This window comes from Sturnira hondurensis, unplaced genomic scaffold (assembly GCF_014824575.4).
Source record: "Sturnira hondurensis isolate 20B ecotype Veracruz unplaced genomic scaffold, ASM1482457v3 Scaffold0004136, whole genome shotgun sequence".
In the NCBI taxonomy this organism is placed as follows: Eukaryota; Metazoa; Chordata; class Mammalia; order Chiroptera; family Phyllostomidae; genus Sturnira; species Sturnira hondurensis.
The window spans coordinates 27,086,493-27,108,083 of NW_028076767.1; the positions used below are offsets into that span (position 1 = coordinate 27,086,493).

Sequence of the window (21,591 nt, forward strand, 5' to 3'; positions counted from 1 at the left end):
AATCAGGCTACATATCTCCCTTTTGCTTACCTGATTATGCACTCTCTAATGTGGAGGACAGACTCTGTATTTTAGGGAGGAAAGACTGGAAAATAAATAAATGCAGAAAAACAGCAGGAGGGAGGGTGGGAGAGACAGCAACCATTGTGCGCTGATTTTGCAAGCAAGTTGCCTGCGTTTATTGGCCAGAAGCTGCAATGGTCCCTGGAATTTCTGTTAAAAGGGAGTGGATTAGTATTTGCTGAAGGCCTTCTGCTATCAAGATATCACATATTTTTACATTTAATCTTTCCCAAAGCCCTCTAGGTGGATACCATTACCAGGTTTATTTTACACACGAGGAAACTGAGCTGAGAGAGGTTAAGCTACTTATTCAGAGTCACAAGTGTTAAGCAGTCGACCTGAAAGTCAAATGGTCTTAACTCCGTCTTAAGTCTAGGTCCACATATTTGCCTTTACCTGTAGCCAGAAGCCACTGTCAAGTACCGCTAACACCTTAAAGCAACCAGGTATCAACACAGTGATTTTTTTAAAATAATTTTTTAAAGATTTTATTTATTTATCTTTAGAGGGGAAGGGAAGGAGAGAGGGAGAGAAACATCAGTGTATGGTTGCCTCTCATGCGTCCTCTGCTGGGAACTGGCCTGCAACCCAGGCATGTGCCCTGACTGGGAATCGAACCGCGATCCTTTGTTTTGCAGGCCCACACTCAATCCACTGCGCTACACCAGCCAGGCACGGTGATTTTTTTAAAAATTATTTATCAAAAAAAATTATTTATCCACTTTTTTGGCCCTGGCCTGTGTGGCTCAGTTGTTTGGAGCATATCCTGTAGTAGACCAAAAGGTCACAGGTTCGATCCCTGGTCTGGGTGTGTGTCATAGGACAACAGATTGATGTTTCTTTCTCATGTCAATGTCTCTCTTTCCCTCTCTCCCTGTCCTTCTCCCTCTCCCTTTTCCTCTCTCTAAAACCAATGAAACAAATGTCCTTGGGTGAGTATAAAAATAAATTATTTATCGATTTTACAGAGAGAGAAAGAGATGTCGTTCCCCTTATTTATGCATTCATTAGTTAATTCTTATATGTGCCCTGACAAGACATCCAACCTGCAACCTGGGTGTATTGAGACAAGGCTCTAACCAACTGAGCTACGCGGCCAGGGCAACACAGTGCTTTTGTATTTAACAAGTTGAAATGGCTGAAATCTAGCACAAATACTTGTTGAGTACCTACTGTGTGCCAGGCACCATGCTCAGTGCTGGTGATAAAGAGGTGAATGAGACAGGAAACGCCTTTGCCCTCATGGAACTTACATGTATGTGCCGATGATTGATCAAACACAAATGAGTAAATGAACATTATTATTATTGATTATAATGAAGAAGATGAACACAATAATGAGATAAGCAGTAGTGAGAAGGGGTGAGGCATGGGCTGCTACTTTGAGAGGTCCAAAAAGACCTCTTTTGATGAGGTGACTACTAAGCCGAGGCTTGGAGGATGGGAAGAAGGCAGCCAAGCAGAGAGCTTGGGGAAGAGCATTTCAGGCTGAGGGAACAGCAAGGGCAAAGGCTCTGAGTTGGGAACATATGTGAAGCAATAGAAGAAAACAAGAGTCTGTCGAGGGTGGAAGATCAGGTCAGAGAGGAAGATGGCTAAATTCTATAGGGTAACGCACTTCAATTTTATTATAAGGGCAGTGGAAAGCCAGGGAAGAATTTTGGATAGGGAAATTATGTCATTTACATTTTAAAAGCCTACTCACTCTTACTGGGAAATAGACTGGAGGGGGAAGGACAAGAAGAAAAGCAAATGGGTTAGGAGGCAGTTTCTGAAGTCCAAGGAGGGCCAATGGTGGTTGGGACTAGCACAGTGGCAAAAAAGATGGAGAGAAATGATAAGATTTTGCGGTGAGAAGATAGAAGCCAACAGGCAATTGAAATATGTATAAAGTTGTGCTTTCCAGTACAGTAACTATGGCCTCTGTGGTTATTTAAATTCATATTAAATAAGATTTAAAATTCCATTTTTCATGTCACACTAGCCACTTTTCAAGTGCTCAGTAACCACATGGGTTAGTGGCTACTGGGTCAGACACTTCCATCATCACAGAAAATTCCACTGGACAGTGTTGGTAAGATGCCTAGGACAGTGGCCAACACATTTTGGGAGTTAAGGTGATAGATATTAAGCCTATCCATTATGTCACCAGGTCTTCTTTCCCCCATATTTATCTGTTTAGCCACCTCTCCATTAATGCCAGTATTGTCATTGCTTCATTAAGGGGGGACCACGCACCACAAGGGTTCTCATATACTACCTCTTCGCTCTTCAGATGTGGGACTTTGTTCAACAGATGTCTGAGTGCCCACTCCTGCTTGGGCAGAAGTGGTGGACAGGGGTCATAACAGACCATGATCAGGAAAGATCACCTCCTGGACAAAAGGACCTGTGCAAGTGAGGGACAATCTCGTGCTTGAGGGTTCCAAAGCCCCAGGCAGAGAAGTGATTCTAGTGGGGTTGGAAGTGGGGGCTAAAAGGGGAATTTGGACTTGGCCTGGGCTCCGTCATCAAGACAGCTGGCCAGACAGAACTTTGGCTGGAAACACACTCCCCAGAGTCCGTTCTACATGTCACAGTTTACAAAGCACCCTCACACACGCCTGTCTTAGGAGACTGGGGGAGGTGCAGGGCCTGGCCAAAGCCCTCAGCTGGCTGCCCTGGTTACAGCCAGGAGCCAGACTTGATGCTGGGTTCCTAAGAGACCATATACTCCCCTTGGAGCTTACACTTTTCTCTGAAGGTGGGCAGCTCCTCAAGGAAGCCCCCTCCCTCCCTGATCACCCTGGGGGCTGTGTTCTGAATGTAGGCCTACCAGGATGGAGGGGCATGCTGAAATGGAGATGCTGAGGACGCTGAAGGGGCCGTCCACAGGGGAGGTCAGCGTGCACCTGGTGGCCAGAGACAGCCCAGGTTCGGGCCCTCACCTACCCTCCTCTGCCTTCATCATTCCAGGTGGGCCAAACCAGGGGCCTGGGGAGGAGGAGCATTCCCATATCTGCTCAAGCAGGTGTGGATTCTGGGGAGGAGAAGATACTTGTCACCTGCCTACACACATGCATGGCAGGATTGGGGCAGAGCCACCGGGCTCACCTGTGTCGTGTCTGTTCCTGTATCTGTTCACAGCCAGCTCTGCCACCCTTGGCCTGCCCAGCAGTTCTCTGGATGTGTCCCGCTTTCCGCGGGAGCCGATCCATGTGGGCGCCCCGCAACGAGTGTCAGGCAGCGTACCTGTCACTGCCACCGTTCTGCCGCAGTTAAGCGCGGGCCCGGGAGCCAGCTCCAGCGCCAGCACAGTGCGGCTACTGGAGTGGACTGAAGCCGAGGCCCCGCCTCCTGAGAGCGGTCTGAGGGTCAGTGTCTCTGGGGATTGGCGGACCCAGCCAGTCGCTGTTGCGGGGTGGGGCCTGCAGGCTCGGAGGCGGGGCCTGAGATGGAAAGTAGGGGAAGCTGGCGGAGAGGTAGGACTCAGTGGGTGGGTGGGGCTTTGAGTGAGGGATCTAGGGATGTGGCTTGGAGGCACTTAGCTCGAAATGCGAGGGGTCCTAGAGATGAGATTCGTGGAGAATGGGCTCTGGGGGCGTGGCTTGGAGAAGGGTGCTCAGGGACGAAGCTTTAGGAGCGTGGCTTGCAGTGCGGCGTCCCGGGGTCAAGGCCCGCAGGTGTCTGAGGGCGTGGCTTAGGGGTGGGGCATCCAAGAGCGGTGTCCTGCGGGCTGCTGGGAGCGTGGCTTGAGTATGACGGTGGGAGAGCAACAGTGGTGACTGGAGGTGGGTCAAGGGCTGGTACCGGAATCGCCATCCTGAGATCCTACCACGCTCCAGTTCCGGATAAGCAACTATCCGCCACTGGACATGGTGGGAGGCGAGCAGCCCCCAAACCCGGAACTGCGGCGGGAAGATGTGGCGGAGTACGAAGCTGGCGAGGCCCCGGCGGGAGGTGGCGATGTGGCCGCTCTACAGCCTGGTAGGAGCCCCAGGCCCGGAGCTGGGCCCCTGCGCGGGTGGAGTGAGGCCTGAGCTCCCTAAGGAGCCATGGTCGGGTGTGAGGCCCGGGTGCCTGCAGGTGCGCCCAGGGGATGGTCCTAAGATGCAGAAGCGGGAGGTGAGGGGGGGGGGGGGGGGGCGGGGCAAGGGCTGTTCTGTAGGGGAGCCCGAGGAGGTGGGACTTAGGTGGAGGAAGGGCTTCGGGAGGCTTGGGCTCCGAAGTGGGAGGAGCCTGGATGTGGCTAGGGTGGGCTAGGTGGCCTGAGGCCCCTTTGGCCTCCACAGCGGACCTTCCCCAGGACCCTCCACAAGATGTCCCGCAGGACCCCCCAAAGGATGATGGCCCCTGCCAGTGCCAGGTGTGTGAGCCTCAGCTAGGCTCCTGTCCGGATCCTGGTTCCTCCAGTGGTGGCTGTCCCCAGCTCTTTCAGGAGCGGTAAGGATCAAGGCTTACCCCTCTACTTGTTCTGCTTTGGGGCCCCGAAGCCCCATTGCTGTTTATGGCCTAGGAGAGGGGCTGGGTGGTGCCCAGTGGGTCATCACTGGTTCTTTCCCTCAGCTGCCCCTCCCTCAGGTCAGTCATAGTGGAGAACTCCTCAGGCCAGAAGTCCTCCTGCACCAGCACCTCTGAGCTCCTCAAACCCATGAAGAAGAGGAAGCACAGGGAATACCAAAGCCCATCAGAGGAGGAGCCGGAGGCAGACGCCATGGTAGGAAGAGCACAGTGCCAGGGAAGGGGGAGGCTAGAGGCTGTCCCTTAGTTCCCACTATCCTCTCCATAAGTCCAGGTCAGGGGGCTGGGCCAGCAAAGACTCACTCAACTTTTTAGGGTTTCATCCTGAGTCAGGTCCTGTACCTGGCTGGAGGGGGGTGAATAAACACTCTCCTGCTTCTCTGGAGCTCCCATCTCAGCCTAGCGTCAGGGCTAAAACACACTCACATGAACCGGCCCCCAAAACAGTGGTGTGGTCAGATGGAGAGCTCTGTCGCTGGAGCCCAGGCACTAGGCCAGCAGCCCGGGAGCACAGAGCTCTCTTTGCAGAGAAGCAGCAAGAGACAGGGCAAGGAGTTCCAGGGAGCAGGCAAAATGAGCCGCAGGGCAGGTGTGTGCGTCCTGTTTCCCCACCTGGGAATGAAGAGAATTGTCGTCGGGTTGTGTACCTGGGGCGTGGCGGGGGGGCTGCTCATGTGAGTCTGGGCCCAGCTGGTAGGGGTTGCCGGCTGGAGCTGTCTTCTTGCTGGTGACCTAGAAGAAATTTCATCTGTTTGGGGAAAAACACCATGTGGTCAGAAAGCCAGGCATGGGCCAGGAATGGCGACTGGGGCTTCTCCCAAACCCATGAGGACAAGGAGCTGGAGTCAGGCTTGCCTTCCACAGAAGCAAGAAGGAAAGGATCCAGAGGGACAACCCACTGCCAGCAGCCCAGAAAGTGAGGAGTGGAGCAGCGGCCAGCCTGGTATGGCGACCGATGTGTGTATATATTCATGTGAGACGTGTTTGTGCACTTGGACGTGTGAGGCTGGGCGTGTAGGTTACCATCGAGATGCTCTGTGGTACACATGTATGTGAGCATGAGTCAGTGTGTGTGAGAGAAAGAACGAGAGAAAAACAATGTTTATGCCCCAGCTGGTGCGGCTTAGTAGACTGAGCGCTGGCCTGCAGACTGAAAAGTTGCTGGTTCGATTCCCAGTCAGGGCACAAGCCCAAGTTGCGGGCCAGGTCCCTAGTTGGAGGTATGAGAGAGGCAACTGATCGCTGTTTCTCTCCCTCTCTTTCTCCCTCCTTTTGCCTCTCTCTAAAAACAAATAAATAAATAATAACAAATAGTGGACACAAGAGACCCTTAAAAAAAAAGAAAAACAATGTTTACACTTTGTGTATTACTATATGTGTGTTCTTTCCTGGGGGCCATACCATGTGTTTGTTTATCTTCTACCTCGTAAGTAGGCCTCACCACCGGGCTCGGTAACCAAAGACCCGGGTATCACGTGGCACTGTTTCCCTTTGGTGGTCTGAGGGAGTCTGTACTCGCCATTGGTCTGACCTTGCCATTTTGGCCCCCATTCTGACCCTTTGGTTCTAAGAGAAATGGAACAAAGGTCATACAGAGTCAGCTCTGGCTCCCAGGCCTTCTCTGTTAGCATCTCTACTCTTCTGTGCCCACCTGTCTGTCTGGTGTCTGTCTCTGGTCCACAGCATCAGGGGAGAAGAAGGAAGGCTGGTCGTGGGAGTCCTACCTCGAGGAGCAGAAGGCCATCACCGCCCCGGTCAGCCTCTTCCAGGACGTGAGTGGGACAATTTCTGCCTAGGAGATGCTTGTATTCGCAGTCGAGGGACTCACCACCCAACTCAGGCCTTCTGGTGTTTTCTGTGTCTGATATCCCCTAAAGAACTGTCCTGATGGAAAGAGGAGGCACTGGTTAGGGACCCAAAGTAGAAAAGAGCCCACTACAAGGCGTGTCCAGGGTGGGAAGAAATAAGGGGGTGGGCCCCAGGCTCACCCAGGACTGGGCCTGCAGACTTTGGAACTCTGGTGCCTGCTACTCAGTTCTGTATGTTGATCTTTCAATGACTTGGGTGCGAGGGAACCCTTGAGTCCAGCCCTGACTCAGCCCACATTTTTCGAGGGACCACTGCACTAAGGACCCCAAAGAAGTTATCCCTTTGGTAGTCCCAGGCAGGTGGGGCCTAAAGGAGCTCCTTCACCCCAAGCCCACTAGGCAAGGATAAGGCTGGATGGAAGCTGGGTCCTCTCCAATCTGTGCGTTGACAGTACCAGGCGGTCCCTCATAACAAGAATGGCTTCAGACTGGGCATGAAGTTGGAAGGCATCGACCCTCAGCACCCATCCATGTACTTCATCCTCACCGTGGCCGAGGTGAGAGGGGCTTACCACCATTGCAATGATGTCTCTCAGGATAGATGTGCAGAGCCTGCTCGAGGGCCGGAGGGCCTGGACTCAGAGCGGGGAGACACTGACCTGCCCTCAGAAGGCACGTAGTCTAGTGGGGGATTAAGGTGGGACACACGGAAAGCCAACAACTGAACAAAAACCTCCAGATAAAGTGTGAGGGGTGGTGATGGTCCTGAACAAGTGTGTATTCAGCACTGGGGGAGCTTGAGGACATCCTGAGGGCAGGGGTCGGCATGAATCCAACCAGGTCCTTGTCCTCTAGGAGCTCACTGTTGTTGGGAGTCAGCCAGGTGAACCCGTCAGTGACGTACCGCAGGTGTGGGGCAGACGTGTGCAGAGAAGCGCTGAGGGGGCAGGAGAAGCTTCCCAGAGGAAGGGCCTCCTTTGCTGAGGCTGGAGAGACGACTGTGCATGACTAGGGTGTGCCGGGGAGCAGCAGCAAAGTGAGCAAAGGCTCTGGGATGTGGAACGGGTCACACGTTCCAGGAGCTGCCACTAGCTCAAGGAGGCCGGGACAGAGCATGCAAGTGAGGAGCCGTGAGAGAAGGGAGCAGGAGAAAAGGTCACCGGGCTCCAGGGCAGGCCTGGGCCCTGGGAGGTCCCCTTGGTGTTAGGGCTAGGTCTTAAAGAGCAGGAGGGTGCCACAGAACCTGCCTGTCTTGAACCAGGAGCTCAGGGCTCACGAGTATGTGAACTTTCCCTATTGCAGGTTGGGAGAGTGTGGAACAAGGTTCAGGATGGGGAGAAAGCTGGGAGTGAAGGGAGGTGTGGAGCCTGCCAGCATTAGAGCCCCTGAGATGACCAGGCTGGGCAGGAGGGGTGAGGGCAAGGGAGTGGGTATCTGCTGGCATCAGAGTCCCTGTGGTCCTCCCCCTCGCGGAGCCAGGTCTGTGGCTACCGTCTCCGTCTGCACTTTGATGGGTATGCCGAGTGCCATGACTTCTGGATCAATGCCAACTCCCCTGACATCCACCCTGCTGGCTGGTTCGAGAAGACTGGGCACAAGCTGCAGCCCCCCAAAGGTGAGGCCTAGCTGGGTTGGCACGTGAGGCAGCAGGCCTCCGACCCATCCCTTCTTCCCCGTGGTCCCCCTGCCCTTTCCCCGTTGCACAGCCAACCTCTCCTCATCACCTCCTGCTATGTCTTGGCCCTAAGGCTTCTGCTTTGCCCTCGTCCTTTGAGTGTCCACCTGGGTTGTGTCCTGCTTCAGCAGAAGGACCCGGGTCAGGCTCTCGAGGGTTGTGGGGTCCTCAGGCCTGCCCAGTTCTGCTGCTTTAGTGTGGGGTGCCCTCGCTGCAGCCCAGCCTCTGCACGGCACTCTGTTCGTCCCCCGTGAGGGGCCTAGGTTTCAAGGAGGAGGAGTTCAGCTGGAGTCAGTACCTGCGCGGCACAAGAGCTCAGGCTGCCCCCAAGCACCTGTTTGTGAGCCAGAGCCACGTGAGTGCCCCTCAGCCAGCGTGGACACCTGCCCCGGGGACAGAGTCGCTGCAGCTGGCCCAGGGTGTCTGACTTAACGAGGAGAGCCTGTCTTCAGTACTCTCAACTCTGTTCTGGCCTCTCCTACCAAATGGGAGGGGCCTGCTGGCCAGGCCATGGCCCGAGGGGGAAGCCGGGCATAGGTTCTCCCGCAGTTCCCTCTACAGAAATCCTCTGCTCCCCGCACCCCCTTGGAGGCCCTGGTGCCCCACCCAGCCTGGACTCTGAGAGGTCCCCGTTCTTGTTTCCCCCTTTGGTTTGCTCTGTAGTTCTTGGTGCACAGTCCAGGCCTCTGTCCCGGGAGCTGCTTCTTCCTTCTCTCTGGCCGACATCAAGGCTCTCCCAGTTAGGCCCAACAAACTCACCCCTTGTCTTTCTCTCAGTTCAAGGCAGCTGGCAGCTCTACCCAGCAGTTCAAGTATCTCCTAATCCCAAGCAAAAGGTCTGAGAGATATAGGGAGACCCCATTAAAATTTCACCCTATCAAAAGTCCAAGGTCTCCCTGCACCAGGGACCACTGTGCCGTTCAGGCAGTCACCGTCCCCTCCAGTCCAGCCCCGGAGACCTTACTTGCAGGTTCCCAAGTAACCGGGGAATTTTTCCCCACCATTGGCTAGCACTGTGGTCCAGGCGAGTTATCTAACTCACAAGATGGGGACGATGACAGCTATCTTGTGGGGTAAGGGAGGCTGCGCTCAGCGTGGTGCACTCTGGGGGAGTGTGTAGCTTCCTGCCTGTCACTCATCTTCCGCCAAAGGGAAGCTTCCTCTGAATGTACCTGGGAGGCCAGAAGTTTCTCAGTGACTCGGGGCTGGGGATTTTGATCCCGCCTATTTCTCCCACGTGCCCCGCCCCCCGCCAGTCCCCAGCATGACCCTTAGGGAACCCACTCCTTCCCTTACTGGTGGGCTCTGGGCTAGCACGAGCCTGCCTGGCTTGGCCATGGCAGCCCCTCCTCTTGCCCCCAGACTCCCCCACCCCTGGGCTTCCAGGTGGGCATGAAGCTGGAGGCCGTCGACCGCATGAACCCGTCCCTCGTCTGCGTGGCCAGTGTGACCGATGTGGTGGGCAGCCGCTTCCTGGTGCACTTCGACAACTGGGATGATACTTACGATTATTGGTAATGGGAGGGCCCAGGCTTCCCCAGGGGCGGGGGAGGGTGGCGAGGGGATGGCAAGGGGCAGGAGGCAAGACTTCAAAAACTTAGATACCGTGTGGTCCCTGCCCAGTCCTGGACTTCATATTTGTTTAGGGGAATAACTGACGTCCTGTGGATTTGATCTGTATCACAAGAAACACAATGCGATATTAGATGTATCATCTGAAAATACCAAGGTCAAGATGCGCAGATCCCTGAGAGTCATGATTTGCCCTGAGATGGGATGGCAGTGTTCAAGCTGTTAGTTAATGCTGCAGTTTTCTGACTTTCTCAGCCCCCGCCTAACTCACTAAGAAGTGGAATCAGGGTAGGCCCTGATGCCACGCTGTTGTAGGACAGCAGGCTCGGGGCCTCCGAGTTTCACTTGGGACAGTGACGTATTCTTGGGTTTCAGGTGTGACCCCAGCAGCCCCTACATCCACCCCGTGGGCTGGTGCCAGAAGCAAGGAAAGCCCCTCACTCCTCCACAAGGTGACTGTGAGGCCTGGCCCCGCCACCCTCTCCCCTGGTCCCGTACCAGTAGCTCATTCGCTGGGTCTTTAGGCCCACGGTGAGGGGACATATGTGTCCTGGGACCTCAGCTTCTGTGCCTGGGAATTGTGACCCCTTTATGTTTAAGAGAGTCCTGTCAAACCCAGACTGTGTGGAGGTTTAAGAGAAGAAAGTTAGATAAACCCCATCGCCCCAAGCCAGGGTGCAGGAGTCCAGAGTGGAGACAATGTACCCTTCCCTTTCGGAGTGTTACATGGGCCCTCATATAGTAGAGGTTCAGGTGGGGCTGGGCTGGAGCTGGGGCAACAGGGCAGTGGGGAGGGATGTGCCCCAGGGTTCCCGGACAGCCCTGTACACTGGGGGGTGGCGAGGTGCTTGTAGGCACTGTCTGCCTCGGGAGCCCCCTGCAGGGAGCTGGCTGTGGTGATGCAGGCAGAGATGGTCCTCCGTGGGCTCCTCAGGGCAGAGAGCTCTCCCAGTGTGCCTGGGTGCTGGACACTGCTCTCATCCTCTCCTCCAGACTACCCTGATCCTGACAGTTTCTGCTGGGAGAAATATCTGGAAGAAACTGGGGCCTCTGCTGTGCCCACCTGGGCCTTCAAGGTGGTGAGTCTGCTGTCCCTGTCCCTGGAGCTGAGCTCAGGGAGGCGTGGAGCCCTTGGCCAGCTAGGGTGGGGCCCTCCCCCCGACCCCTTCGGCAGGCCCAGGTTTCTGGGCACAGCACGTGGACCTCCTTCTTGAGGCCTCAGCACTGCTGAACTTGGCCTTGGCCTGAAGGCTGCTGTCCCCCTGCAGCGACCCCCACACAGCTTTCTGGTCAACATGAAGCTGGAGGCCGTGGACCGCAGGAACCCAGCCCTGATCCGTGTGGCCAGTGTGGAGGATGTGGAGGACCATCGAATAAAGGTAGCTCCTGGCCCTGTGGGCTGGGGACGCGAACAGATGGACTGGATAGGAATTCTGTAGATCAAGGTGAAGTTGAGGGCATGGCATGAGCCAGACATAAGGGAGATTGCACATTGAGGTGAAGAGAGCTCTAAACTTGAGGCCAAACATGTTGGGTCTCATTCTAGCCTCATGCGTGACTTACCCTTCTGGGCCTGAGCAAGTCATTTCCCTTCTCTGAGCCTTAACATTCTTCCTGTAACACGGGCCTAATAATCCCAGTCCTATGTGAGGATTGATGGGAGATGCCCATAACGTAATGAGGGAAGCCCTTGGAAAATGTTGCAGCCCAGATGGATTATTGTGGAGTTGGCCCCTGCGTTCTTCCGATCCAGGGTCTTTCTCTGAACAGGCCCCTGGGACAGGGAGCCTCCTGGAGCCTGCAGAACCTTGGGCTCCACAAGGAGCACCTGACCACCTTTCCTCCCCAGCTCCACTTCGATGGCTGGAGTCACGCTTATGACTTCTGGATTGATGCCGACCACCCAGACATCCACCCCGCTGGCTGGTGCTCCGAGACAGGGCACCCCCTGCAGCCTCCTCTCCGTGCGTAGCCCTCGGGCGCCCCGATCCTTTCCTACTCAGGTTCAGCCTCCCCCCCACCCCACGCCACCCCACACTCTTACTCCCCCTCCCTGATAGCACGCCGAGGTCTGACACAGAAGGCTCTGGCGCGCTCTGAGGTCACGCATTCTCCCTGCCCCGGGGGTTTCTGCTATACTCAGCAGTTAGGTTGGGGTATTGAGGTGTGGAGGGGAAACTCACTTCGGAGCATGTGCTCAGGAGATAGTTCCACGCCAGGGGGGTTCTCTCAGCGTCCAGCAGAACCACACAGAGCATGTGTGGCATCTGCTAAGGGTGTGCTGATTCTGTTAAATAAAATCTCCATCCCCACAGGCAGGGGTTAGAGGTCAGATCAGTGGACTGCTCAGCCCCAGTTCTCGCCCTCAGGATTCCCCAGCCCCGCCCTAGTTCCCTGCTGCTGCCACATCTGTCTCACATGGCTTGTTGATCTTTCTCGATTACTCTCCAAGCATGGGCAGAGCCTAAAAAACGACCAAAGTCTGGGGGATGAGACAGGGACACAGACAGATGATGTGAACCTGCCTGTCGGGACTCCTGAGGCACTGCTGTGCCCACACCCCCTCTGCGTTGATCTTCCCCCGACCAAAGGGGCAGAGGGCATGGCCTGCAGGTTTCACCAAAGTGTATGAGAGCCAAGCCCCTCACTGCCCACAGAGGGGTGAATACCCAGTAGCAGGAGATGGTGTCGCTGCCTAGCTTAGGGCCCTTGTACCTGGGGAACCAGTGCCCAGTGCTGACCTTCACCGTGGAAACTGCTTCTGCCCTGCTCCCCATCCCCCCCACCCCACCCCAGCCCCAGCCCCAGCCCCAGGACCCTGTGCTGACCCTTTTCTTCCTGCTCCCCCAGGACCCAGAGAGCCCAGCGCTGCCTCCCCTGGGGGGTGTCCCCCGCTCAGCTATCGTAACCTGCCGCCCACGAGGACCTCCAAGTACAGCTTCCACCACCGGTGAGGGAAGGGTTCCTGCTAAGACCCTCAGGCATGGTTCACACAGAGAGGGCCTATTGTACATCTACTGTGTGTGGCCCCTCAGGGTTCACTAAAGACCCTCTCCGAATGGGAACAGGCGGAGTCAGCCCAGCTTATATGCCTTCTTCTTCCCCAGGAAGTGCCCCACTCCGGGCTGTGACGGGTCTGGTCACATCACAGGCAAGTTCACGGCTCACCATTGCCTCTCAGGCTGCCCACTGGCTGAGAGGAACCAGAGCCGGCTGAAGGCGGAGCTGTCCGACTCAGAGGCCTCGGCCCGTAAGAGGAACCTTCCGGGCTTCTCCCTAAAGAAGAAGCCCCGCCACCATGGCCGGTGCGGAGGGCAAGGGTGCAGGGCCTCGTGTCCTCTCGGGCCAGGCCAGGCACTGATTCCCCACCATGGACCTGGTCCCTCTCTCTCCAGGATTGGGCGCCCTCCAAAGTTTCGGAAGATTCCACAAGAAGATTTTCCGAGTAAGCCCAGGGTCTTTTACTTCCATGCCCTCCACGCGGTGTTTCCAATTGGTGGGATGGGGCAGGTGAGGAAGTCCAGAGAAGGAGACGCGGGAAGGGGGCGTTGTATCTCTTCATCTGAGATGCTTGGGGAGCATAGCACAGTGGCGGGAGTATGCATGGGGCCTTGATGGCCTTGGATACCACAGGCTCTAGTCCCATTGCACCCATGGCCTTGCTGGGAGTCTGTGGGAAAGACGCAGAGCCCCCGTGGGCCTCTGGTTTTCCATGGTGAGGTCGAATGCTGCCCCCAGCTCTGTTCTTCTTAATTCTAGGTTCCCTGGGAGTGACCTTGAGCAAGTCACTTAACCTCTCTGACCCTCAGTTTCCTCAATAGAAAACATGATAAACCGCCTTCCAGGTGTCAGCTACCTGGGATGATAGTGATTACTGACTGCCAGGGTCTACTGAGCACCCACTACAGGCCGGGCGCTCTTTCGGGGCCTTTACCTCCACTGTCGCTGACTCTCCTAGCATCCCATGGTGGGCTATCATTCTCTCCTTCTGGGAGGAGGGAAACGGGAGGCCAGGCAGAGAAGTCATTTGCCCAGGGCCCTTCACTTGGGAAGGAGCAGAGCTGGGATTCGAGCTCCGGCCTGACTCCTGCCACGAGCTGCTGATATAATAATGGACATGGAGCACCTAGCCCAAGTGTCCGTGTACTTCCCATCGCCCTTGTCTGAGCTCGGCTGTCAGGACCAAGCGCTGCGGACCTGGGGGCTTACCCAACAGGAACTTGTTTCCTCACACTTCCGGGAGCTAAAAGTCCAAGACCAAAGTACACAGACAGGTTAGGATTCTTCGGAGGCCTCTTCTCTGCGCTTGCAGATTCTGCCTTCTGGCTGGGCCCTCACCTGGACTTTCCTCTGTGCCTGGGTGCCACCCCTCACCTCTCTGTGTGTCCAAAATTCTTATAAGAGCACCAGTCGGATTGGATTAGAGCCCACCTTTACGATCTTATTTTAACTTACCAATTTGAAGGCCCTATCTCCACTTATAATCGACCCTGAGGTGAGGGTTTTAGCATGTGAATTGGAGGGGAGAGACAGTTTAGGAAACATTTATTTATTTTTTAGTGAGAGGGGAAGAGAGAGAGAAAGAGAGGGAGAGAAACATCAGTGTGTGGTTGCCTCTCCTGCACCCCGCACCTGGCCTGCAACCCAGGCATGTGCCCTGACTGGGAATCGAACTGGTGACCCTTTGGTTTGCAGGACAGCACTCAATCCACTGAGCTACACCAGCCAGGGATTGGGGGTGGGGGGCACAGTTTAGCCCATAGCATGCTTCAAGGTGACAGAGCCCTCCACTGTGTGATACATTCATGTTACATCTTTGGCCAGTAGCAAAGGTCTGATACACAGCAGGGACGCTGGGGATCTTGCCTCAGTGGAGTTGAATGCACATTGTTTTAAGGCAAGAAGAGACCATGAGCAATCACCTGGCTCATTGCAGTTTCTGGGTGGGACCCAGGCAATTCAAGTGCTTCAGGGACAGTCCCTGTAACCGGGTAGAACTTGAACTCAGACTGCCTTTGACCAGCTGGGAAACCTCGAGCGGGTGATGCTGCCTCTCTGAGCCTTGGTTTCTTCATCTGGAAAAAATGCTGGTGATCATGGTGCCCATCTTGAAGCGTGGTGGAAGGCTTAAATCAGATGGTCCTGTAACTTGCTTAGCAACCTGCAGGGATTCTTACTAGTCCTGATCTTTGCCTGTCTCCCTCTGGGTGTTGTTTCATACTGTTTCCTCTTGCTGGAGACAGAAGGTGATTCCTGCAGCCTCAGGCCAGACTGGGCAGGGCCTTGGCCTGCCTCCAGGCCCTCAGAGTGAGGACTTTGGGGGAGGGGACTGCAGTGGCCCCTCTTCTACCTGCCTGTGGAATACCTGGTGGGCTTCCATTGTAGGGCCACATCCTGACCACCAGAGGGTACGTGCCTACTGCATTCATTCCAGAAGTTTCCTGAGTGCTAGGGAAGTTAAGTCTTCCCAGGAGTGGGCCTCCAGGCCCTTCAGGGACAGAGCAGGGGACAGAGCTCAGGCCTGTCACCTCTGTGCAGGGCTCTCTGGTTCTACTAGCTGGCTCTCTCACAGAGGGGACACCGGTCACTCTGGATTTTGTTCCGGAGGCTTCTCACACAGCCATGCGTAGACCGCCTCAGTGTGGGCTCCAGGGTCCTCGGTTAACAGCTCCCGGGAAGGAAGGCTGCCTGCAGAGGATAGGACTTAGCTGTGCTCCCCCTGCCCTGAGGGCCCTCCCAGCCCCCTGAGTGTCAGCGTTTGAAAGAACAGGAGGAAACCTCAGAGGTTTTCTCCCCCAACCTGTTCACTTACAGGCTGGGAAACTGAGGCCCCTGTTACGTGGCTGGGCCAGGATTAAAGAGCAAGTTAGTAAGAGCCTGAAAGGACTTCGGGAAAGGAGGACAAAGAGAACGGGCTTCTGATGCCTGCCTGGGCTGTGGATGTCTGGGGCCACCTGGATGCGAGTGTCTAGGGACTGGTGCCAGGATGTCGCAGGGCCCAGTGGCGTGGCTTCGGAGGGACAGGGTAGGGTCATTCCAAACAGCCGACCTGAGAGTCCGTAAAGTGAGGAACCCTCTCTACCGGAAGGGGGAGCCCCGAAGAGGAGTCCAGTCTGGACCACCGTCTTGGCCACGGGCCTCCCGAGTGGCCTGGGGCTTTGGGGCCAGGTTAGTCCCCGGCATTGGCCTGCTAGCCTCTGCTTCTGCTTTCCAGCACTAACGACCGATGTCATCCACCAGTCCCTCTTCATGTCAGCCCTGTCGGCCCACCCTGACCGGTCACTCTCAGTGTGCTGGGAGCAGCACTGCAAGCTCCTGCCGGGGGTGGCGGGCATCTCAGCCTCGACAGTCGCCAAGTGGACCATCGATGAGGTGAGGAGTGCGGGCCCCCGCCCCTTCTCCTTCCCCCACTTTGCCCTGTCCCCGTAACACCCTGGTTCAGCAGGGGCTCCCCTGCCAGACAGAGGTGAACGCTGCCCCTGACGCTGTCTCCCACTCATCCCCCCAAGTACACAGTCCCTCCAGGCTGCCTGGTGGGGACTGACCAAGAGACTGTTCCTTAGGCTCATCCTGATGGGTGGGGGCAGGTGGCCAGTCCCACTGGAAATCCAGCAGCCCAGAGACACCAGGATCCTCTTAGGCCGATAAGGACAAGCAACATTGTCACAGCCCTGACAGCACCCAGGCCAGAGGAGGCTGCCTCTCCCGTGTACTCCCGGGCCCGTCTCGTTGGCAACATGTGTTCTTTGATTTTCAAGGTCTCCGGCTTCGTTCAGACCCTGACAGGTTGTGAGGACCAAGCTCGTCTCTTCAGAGATGAGGTAAGTGAGGCAGGTGCGAGTGCAGAGTGGGGACAGAGGAAGGTCACGCACAGAGATGGCAGGAAGCAGCTGTCCTCACCAGTGCTGCCCTCAGATGGGGATGGCCCTCTGTTGTGCCCCCTGGGGGAGAGTAGTCAGAGTAACCACATCTCTGGGGAAAGCCCGGTGTGGACCTTGACGCAGCTGGGAAGCCCCTGCAGTCAGACCAGCCCCAGGAAGGGAGAAGCACCCCGGAGACCAGACTCCATTCGCTGCCCTGCTCTCTGCCCGATCTTTGTCTTCCCAGCTTCCCTTTGGTCAGTCCATCAAAGGGCACTTCGAATGGCACAGGGACTGCCATTTACTGCAAGGGTCCTAACCTGCCCTTCAGGTCAGGACCCAGAAGCTCCCCAAAGATAAGAAGCAGTGAGCTGTAGATACAAGAATGCTAGCTTTGCAGACAGTTGGGTTTGAATCCAGTTCTGCCAATCAGAGCTTTTGACTGTCACTGAGCCTGCATCTTCTTGTGTGTGAAACTGAGATAAAATAGGTATAATGAGGCTTACCTTTCAAGGCCATTGTGAGCATTGGAAATGATGAATGGATCATTGTATCAGAAAGTCTAGTATAATTATACCGCTAGTAAATATACTATTATATGACTATAGAGTAATATATATGTTATGCTCTATTAATATTATATGTAATATTATAGAATATTATCAATCGTATCACTATACCAGAATAATTGATACAGAGGGGGTTCAATTCATGGTGGTTCTGACTTTTAGTGTGTAGCTGTCCTTAAATGAAGAGCTTTATCGTGTCTCTCCTACTTCGTAGAGTTTGAAACTGGAAGGGACCTTTGAGTTTGTCTAGGTCTTCCTTCCAAAGAATTCACACATCCCCCTCTCCCCAGGAAAGTGCGGTCTCTGCTCTCCATCAGGGGCCCCGCGGGTGGACCCCGAGAAGGAAGTCTGCCCCCTTCCCCACCGCAGGCCCAGCCCAGTCTCTTCCTCAGATCCTTGCTGGGCTGGGCCCCTGACTCCTCCCCGCTCTGGGCACGCTCCTCCCAGGTGGGGGATCTTATGGTGACTGTGTCCAGAGCTGCACCTGCATGTTACACACCCTCTGACCCACACAGGACACCTGGGCTGCTGCTCCTCCAGATGGTGTTGCTTTTTGTTTTTAAAAAGACCTTATTACTTTAGAGCAGTTTCAGGTTCGCAACAAAACTGTACCTGAGAGTAAGGTACAGTGATTACCCCACACGCTCCCTGCCCCACCCTTGCATAGCCTACCCCTTCACCTCCGTCACTCAGCAGAGCAGGACATGGGCTACCACTGATCAGCCGACACCTCGGTGCTTTTAAATGGAAAACCAGTATGCGTGGAAAGAAACACACCCATATTAAAAGTACACTTCCACAAGATTTGTGAAATGCATTCACTCTGAACCCAAGGCTTCAGTCGAGATATGAAACAGTTCCATCATACCAGAAAGTTCTTTCTCTGGTCCTTTCATCAGTCCCCAGTGTCACAGGCAACCACTCTTCTCTTTCTAGCAGCACAGGTCAGTTCTGCCCGTCCTTGAACTTCATGTGAGTGGAATCATAGGGCTCGTGTACTTTTCTGTCTGCCTCCTTTCACTCAGTGGAATGTTTCTGAGGTTCATTCATGTTATTGTATATACCAGTAGTTTGTTCATTTTTATTGTTGAGTAATACTTCATTTTATAACTATTCTGCAGTTAAGAGACATTTTGTTTTCCCCTCAATTTGGACCCTATATTTTTGGGAGCAAAATTTAAGATTGCACTGGCTTTATTATAGCCACATCGCGCTGGTTTGGGGTTCATGAAAGACCTCAAGTGCCTTTGAGATCAGTCATCCATCATAATCCAGACACATTTTCCAGTGTGTTACTTGTAACACTGTTTTTTTTATTACTCTAATGTAAGACTTTACATTTCTCCCTATTAAGTGTTATCTTGTTTGTTTCATAGTCTCACTGTTTTAAATCTCAACTCTGGTCGTCTCTGATACTAATAAGCCTTCCCAGCCTCAGCCTTCTGTGCAATAAGCCAAATCTTCCCCACATGTGTTCATGAGACAGAGCAGAACCATGTGGCATCCATTAGAGCTCTTTCTTTATGTGACAAAAAATCATAAATGAATGCTCTTTGAGTACATGTGTTCAGCCAGCTGCTGAGCCACCCAAGATTTAAGCCTCTGGCCCAGGCTTGGCTTCATGTTGTCCCCTTGTGGGCAGGAGAGCCGTCTCTCCCAGGGGCATCTGCTGCATGTCTCAGTTCAACATGTTCTGAGATACAAAAAAATCAATGGCCAGAGCAGAGACAGTGTGCTGGTAGACCAACAGTATCCAACAGAGTCTCAGTATAGACCTTGGTGGGGGTGGAGGCTTGCCTTCTCCAAGGTCTGGTCCATGCCATGGGTCTCCCCAGGGAGTGAGTTCTCTCTGGCTGAACAGCGTACTCAGGGCCACCGGTCAAGATGCTCTCCAGCCAGGACTCAGACCAGTCAGTAGAGGGATGCTTCGTGAGTGAGGAATGAGAGCAAAGAGGAGAGGCGGTCTTAGGGACAGTCCCTCCAGTGTGGTAGTTGGCACTCATGGTCCTGAGCACAGTCTGCCAGTCCTCGGGGTCATCTTTATTGTAGCCCTGTGTGTTTGTTAAATGTATTCAGTACTGATGCCTGCTCCGTGCCAGGCCCCATATAAGGTGACAAGGATGTGGAAGGAGAAGAGCAGAGCAGAAGTCCCCACTCCCAAGGCTCCCCACGTATTAGGGGTGGCAGAATGGTGCGTTGCTTGTCCTGGTAGCATGTGGTAAGGGCTCCGAGGGAGGTGCGTGCCAGGTGTAGTGGGGGCTCCCCGGAGGGGCCAAGAGACTCTGCTGACTGTGCAGCCGATAAACACCAACAACTTCTTGTCCCCCAAGTGTCCCTTTCTCTTGGGTTCCTGTGGGCCATGTCTTTCTGTTGTGATGGCATAGAAGTCTCCTCACCAGGTTTTTAAAAATTTTTATTTAATTAAAAAAATATTTTATGTATTTATTTTTAGAGAGGGGAATGGAGGGAGAGAGGGAGAGAAACATCAGTGTGTGGCTGCCTCTCTCATGCCCCTTACTGGGGACCTGGCCTGCAACTCAGGCATGTGCCCTGACTGGGAATCGAACCGGCAACCCTTTGGTTCTCAGGCCACCACTCAAGCCAATGAGCCACACCAGCCAGGGCATCACCAGGTTTTGAGAGTGCTAATTAGGTTTTAGCTTGGCCTCTGTTAAACGTTCCATGCGTGGCTCTCTAAGGTTGCCTCAACTTGGGAAATTCCTTTGTCCTATCCTCAGCTCTCGGGCTATTGCTGAGGGCAGATTATTCAATTTGGCTCATTTAATTCATTTTCTTGTTGAATTCCTCTACTTTCAAGGTCAAATGTGACCCTGCTGATATTATGGCTTAACACTCCCCATATTCATCAGCATACATACAACGTCTTATATGTTCTTCAATGATCCCATTGTCCCCTGATGTCATCCCAGACAGCTGGACTAGAAACTCCAACCTTTGCTTTGAAGAACTAGATTCAGCCCCAGCAGTTACAGTAGTGAGAAGTCTCTGAGTGATGCACTGGAACCTTTGAGAAAAGTCTTGCAGAATGTACCCTTTTGGATTTGTCTATTGCTGCCTTGTGGTATCATTCAGCTTGTTCAACACTTCCTGTATTTCCCATAACCTGGAAGTTAGATCCCAAGGCCTGGTTCAGTTTAAATTAAATTTCTCTCTCTCTCTCTCTCTCTCTCTCTCTCTCTCTCTCTCTCTCTCTCTCTCTCTCATAGCTTGTAGGTAATACTGTGATGCATTGATTGGAATGCTCACCTGTTAACAGGACTAAGATTGACCAGTGAATTCATGTGGGGTCATTGACAGCAGGTTTTTCGAGGCTGTGTCAGTGAGGACTCAGAAAACATTATGCAAATATACACCAAATCCAACAGAAAGAAAATGTGTGTGTGTGTGTGTGCGTGTGTGTGTGCGCGCGTGAACATGGGGAAACCAGTGGATATCTTTCTTTCCTTCTCTGTCCCCATTGCTGTCTTCCTTTTTTCCTTTCTCCCTCCCTTCTCCTTTCTCCTTTTCCTTCTTCTTTCCCCCTCCCTCCTCCTTTCCCTCCCCCATATGTCCTTTACTCCCATTTTCCTTCTCCCCTCCCCCTTCCCACGCATATGCCCACCTTCCTTTACTCCTTCCCCATGACCCTCTCCGCCTTCTCCACTTTCCACCTCCCTCCCCCAACCCTCAGATGATTGACGGCGAGGCCTTCCTTTTGCTGACACAGGCGGACATTGTGAAGATCATGAGTGTCAAGCTGGGCCCAGCCTTGAAGATCTATAACGCCATTCTCATGTTCAAAAACGCCGATGACGCCTCAAAGTGACTGGCGCAGGGCGGGGCCTCCCTCTGCACCTGATGCTTCCTTCCTTCGCGACTCGAGTTCCTCGTATCCCACCTGTGCCCCCACCGCCCTCTGTGTCTGGCCAGGAGTGGTCCCTCTTCTCTCCAGGGCTTCTTCCTACAAGATACGTGGAAGCAGAGGAGCCCTGGGGAAGATGGAGTCCTAGCCCGCAAGGCCCGGAGCTCATCAGGTGTACCAGTGAGGGTGTGACTGCACGGCGGCGGGGGGCATGGCTGGTGGAGTGGGTAGGGGTGCCCTACCTGTGGCAGCCCACATCTCTAGCCAACTTGTTTTAATCACTAAAGGGTCTTTTTTGTTAGCAGTTAGGAACAGTCTGGTAGAGTGGGAGACCCATTTTGGCACCTCTATGCTTTTCTTTCCTTGTCTCCTTTCCTCCTACCAAGAAGTGACCCTGCCAAAAACATATTGACTCAGAAAGACACCTCCCCACCTCCTGTCTCCTGTGCTGCTCTCATCCTGCTGCCCAGTGTTCTGAGCAGGACTGCCTGCCATGGCCCCACCAGACCCCGGTGGCTCTTCCCCTACGGTGGGCAAACCTCAAAAACATGTTTACTAGGATTCAATGGGAGTCCCAGCTGCCTTTCTCCCTTTTCCCCAGAAGTGAGGGATTCCGAGCCACGATGCCTTTTACACAGGCCTGGTTCTGGACTGCTTGGCATCTGTAGTGTCCCACACCACG

The 21,591-nt window shown here is 54.2% G+C and overlaps 1 protein-coding gene across 1 annotated transcript; it reads left to right on the forward strand.

The window, feature by feature from the left end:
• Window positions 1–2,844: 2,844 nt before the first annotated feature.
• On the forward strand, window positions 2,845–20,891 carry L3MBTL1 (L3MBTL histone methyl-lysine binding protein 1). Its single transcript, XM_037044099.1, has 21 exons — window positions 2,845–3,018; window positions 3,190–3,416; window positions 3,888–4,029; window positions 4,335–4,485; window positions 4,624–4,759; window positions 5,428–5,506; window positions 6,247–6,335; window positions 6,824–6,928; window positions 7,851–7,986; window positions 8,310–8,401; window positions 9,409–9,560; window positions 9,994–10,070; window positions 10,612–10,697; window positions 10,887–10,997; window positions 11,468–11,582; window positions 12,469–12,568; window positions 12,726–12,923; window positions 13,014–13,063; window positions 15,833–15,990; window positions 16,377–16,439; window positions 20,739–20,891. The coding sequence occupies exons 1-21, from the start codon at window positions 2,883–2,885 to the stop codon at window positions 20,871–20,873; spliced, it is 2,538 nt and encodes an 845-aa protein (XP_036899994.1). The 5' UTR covers window positions 2,845–2,882; the 3' UTR covers window positions 20,874–20,891.
• Window positions 20,892–21,591: the final 700 nt, after the last annotated feature.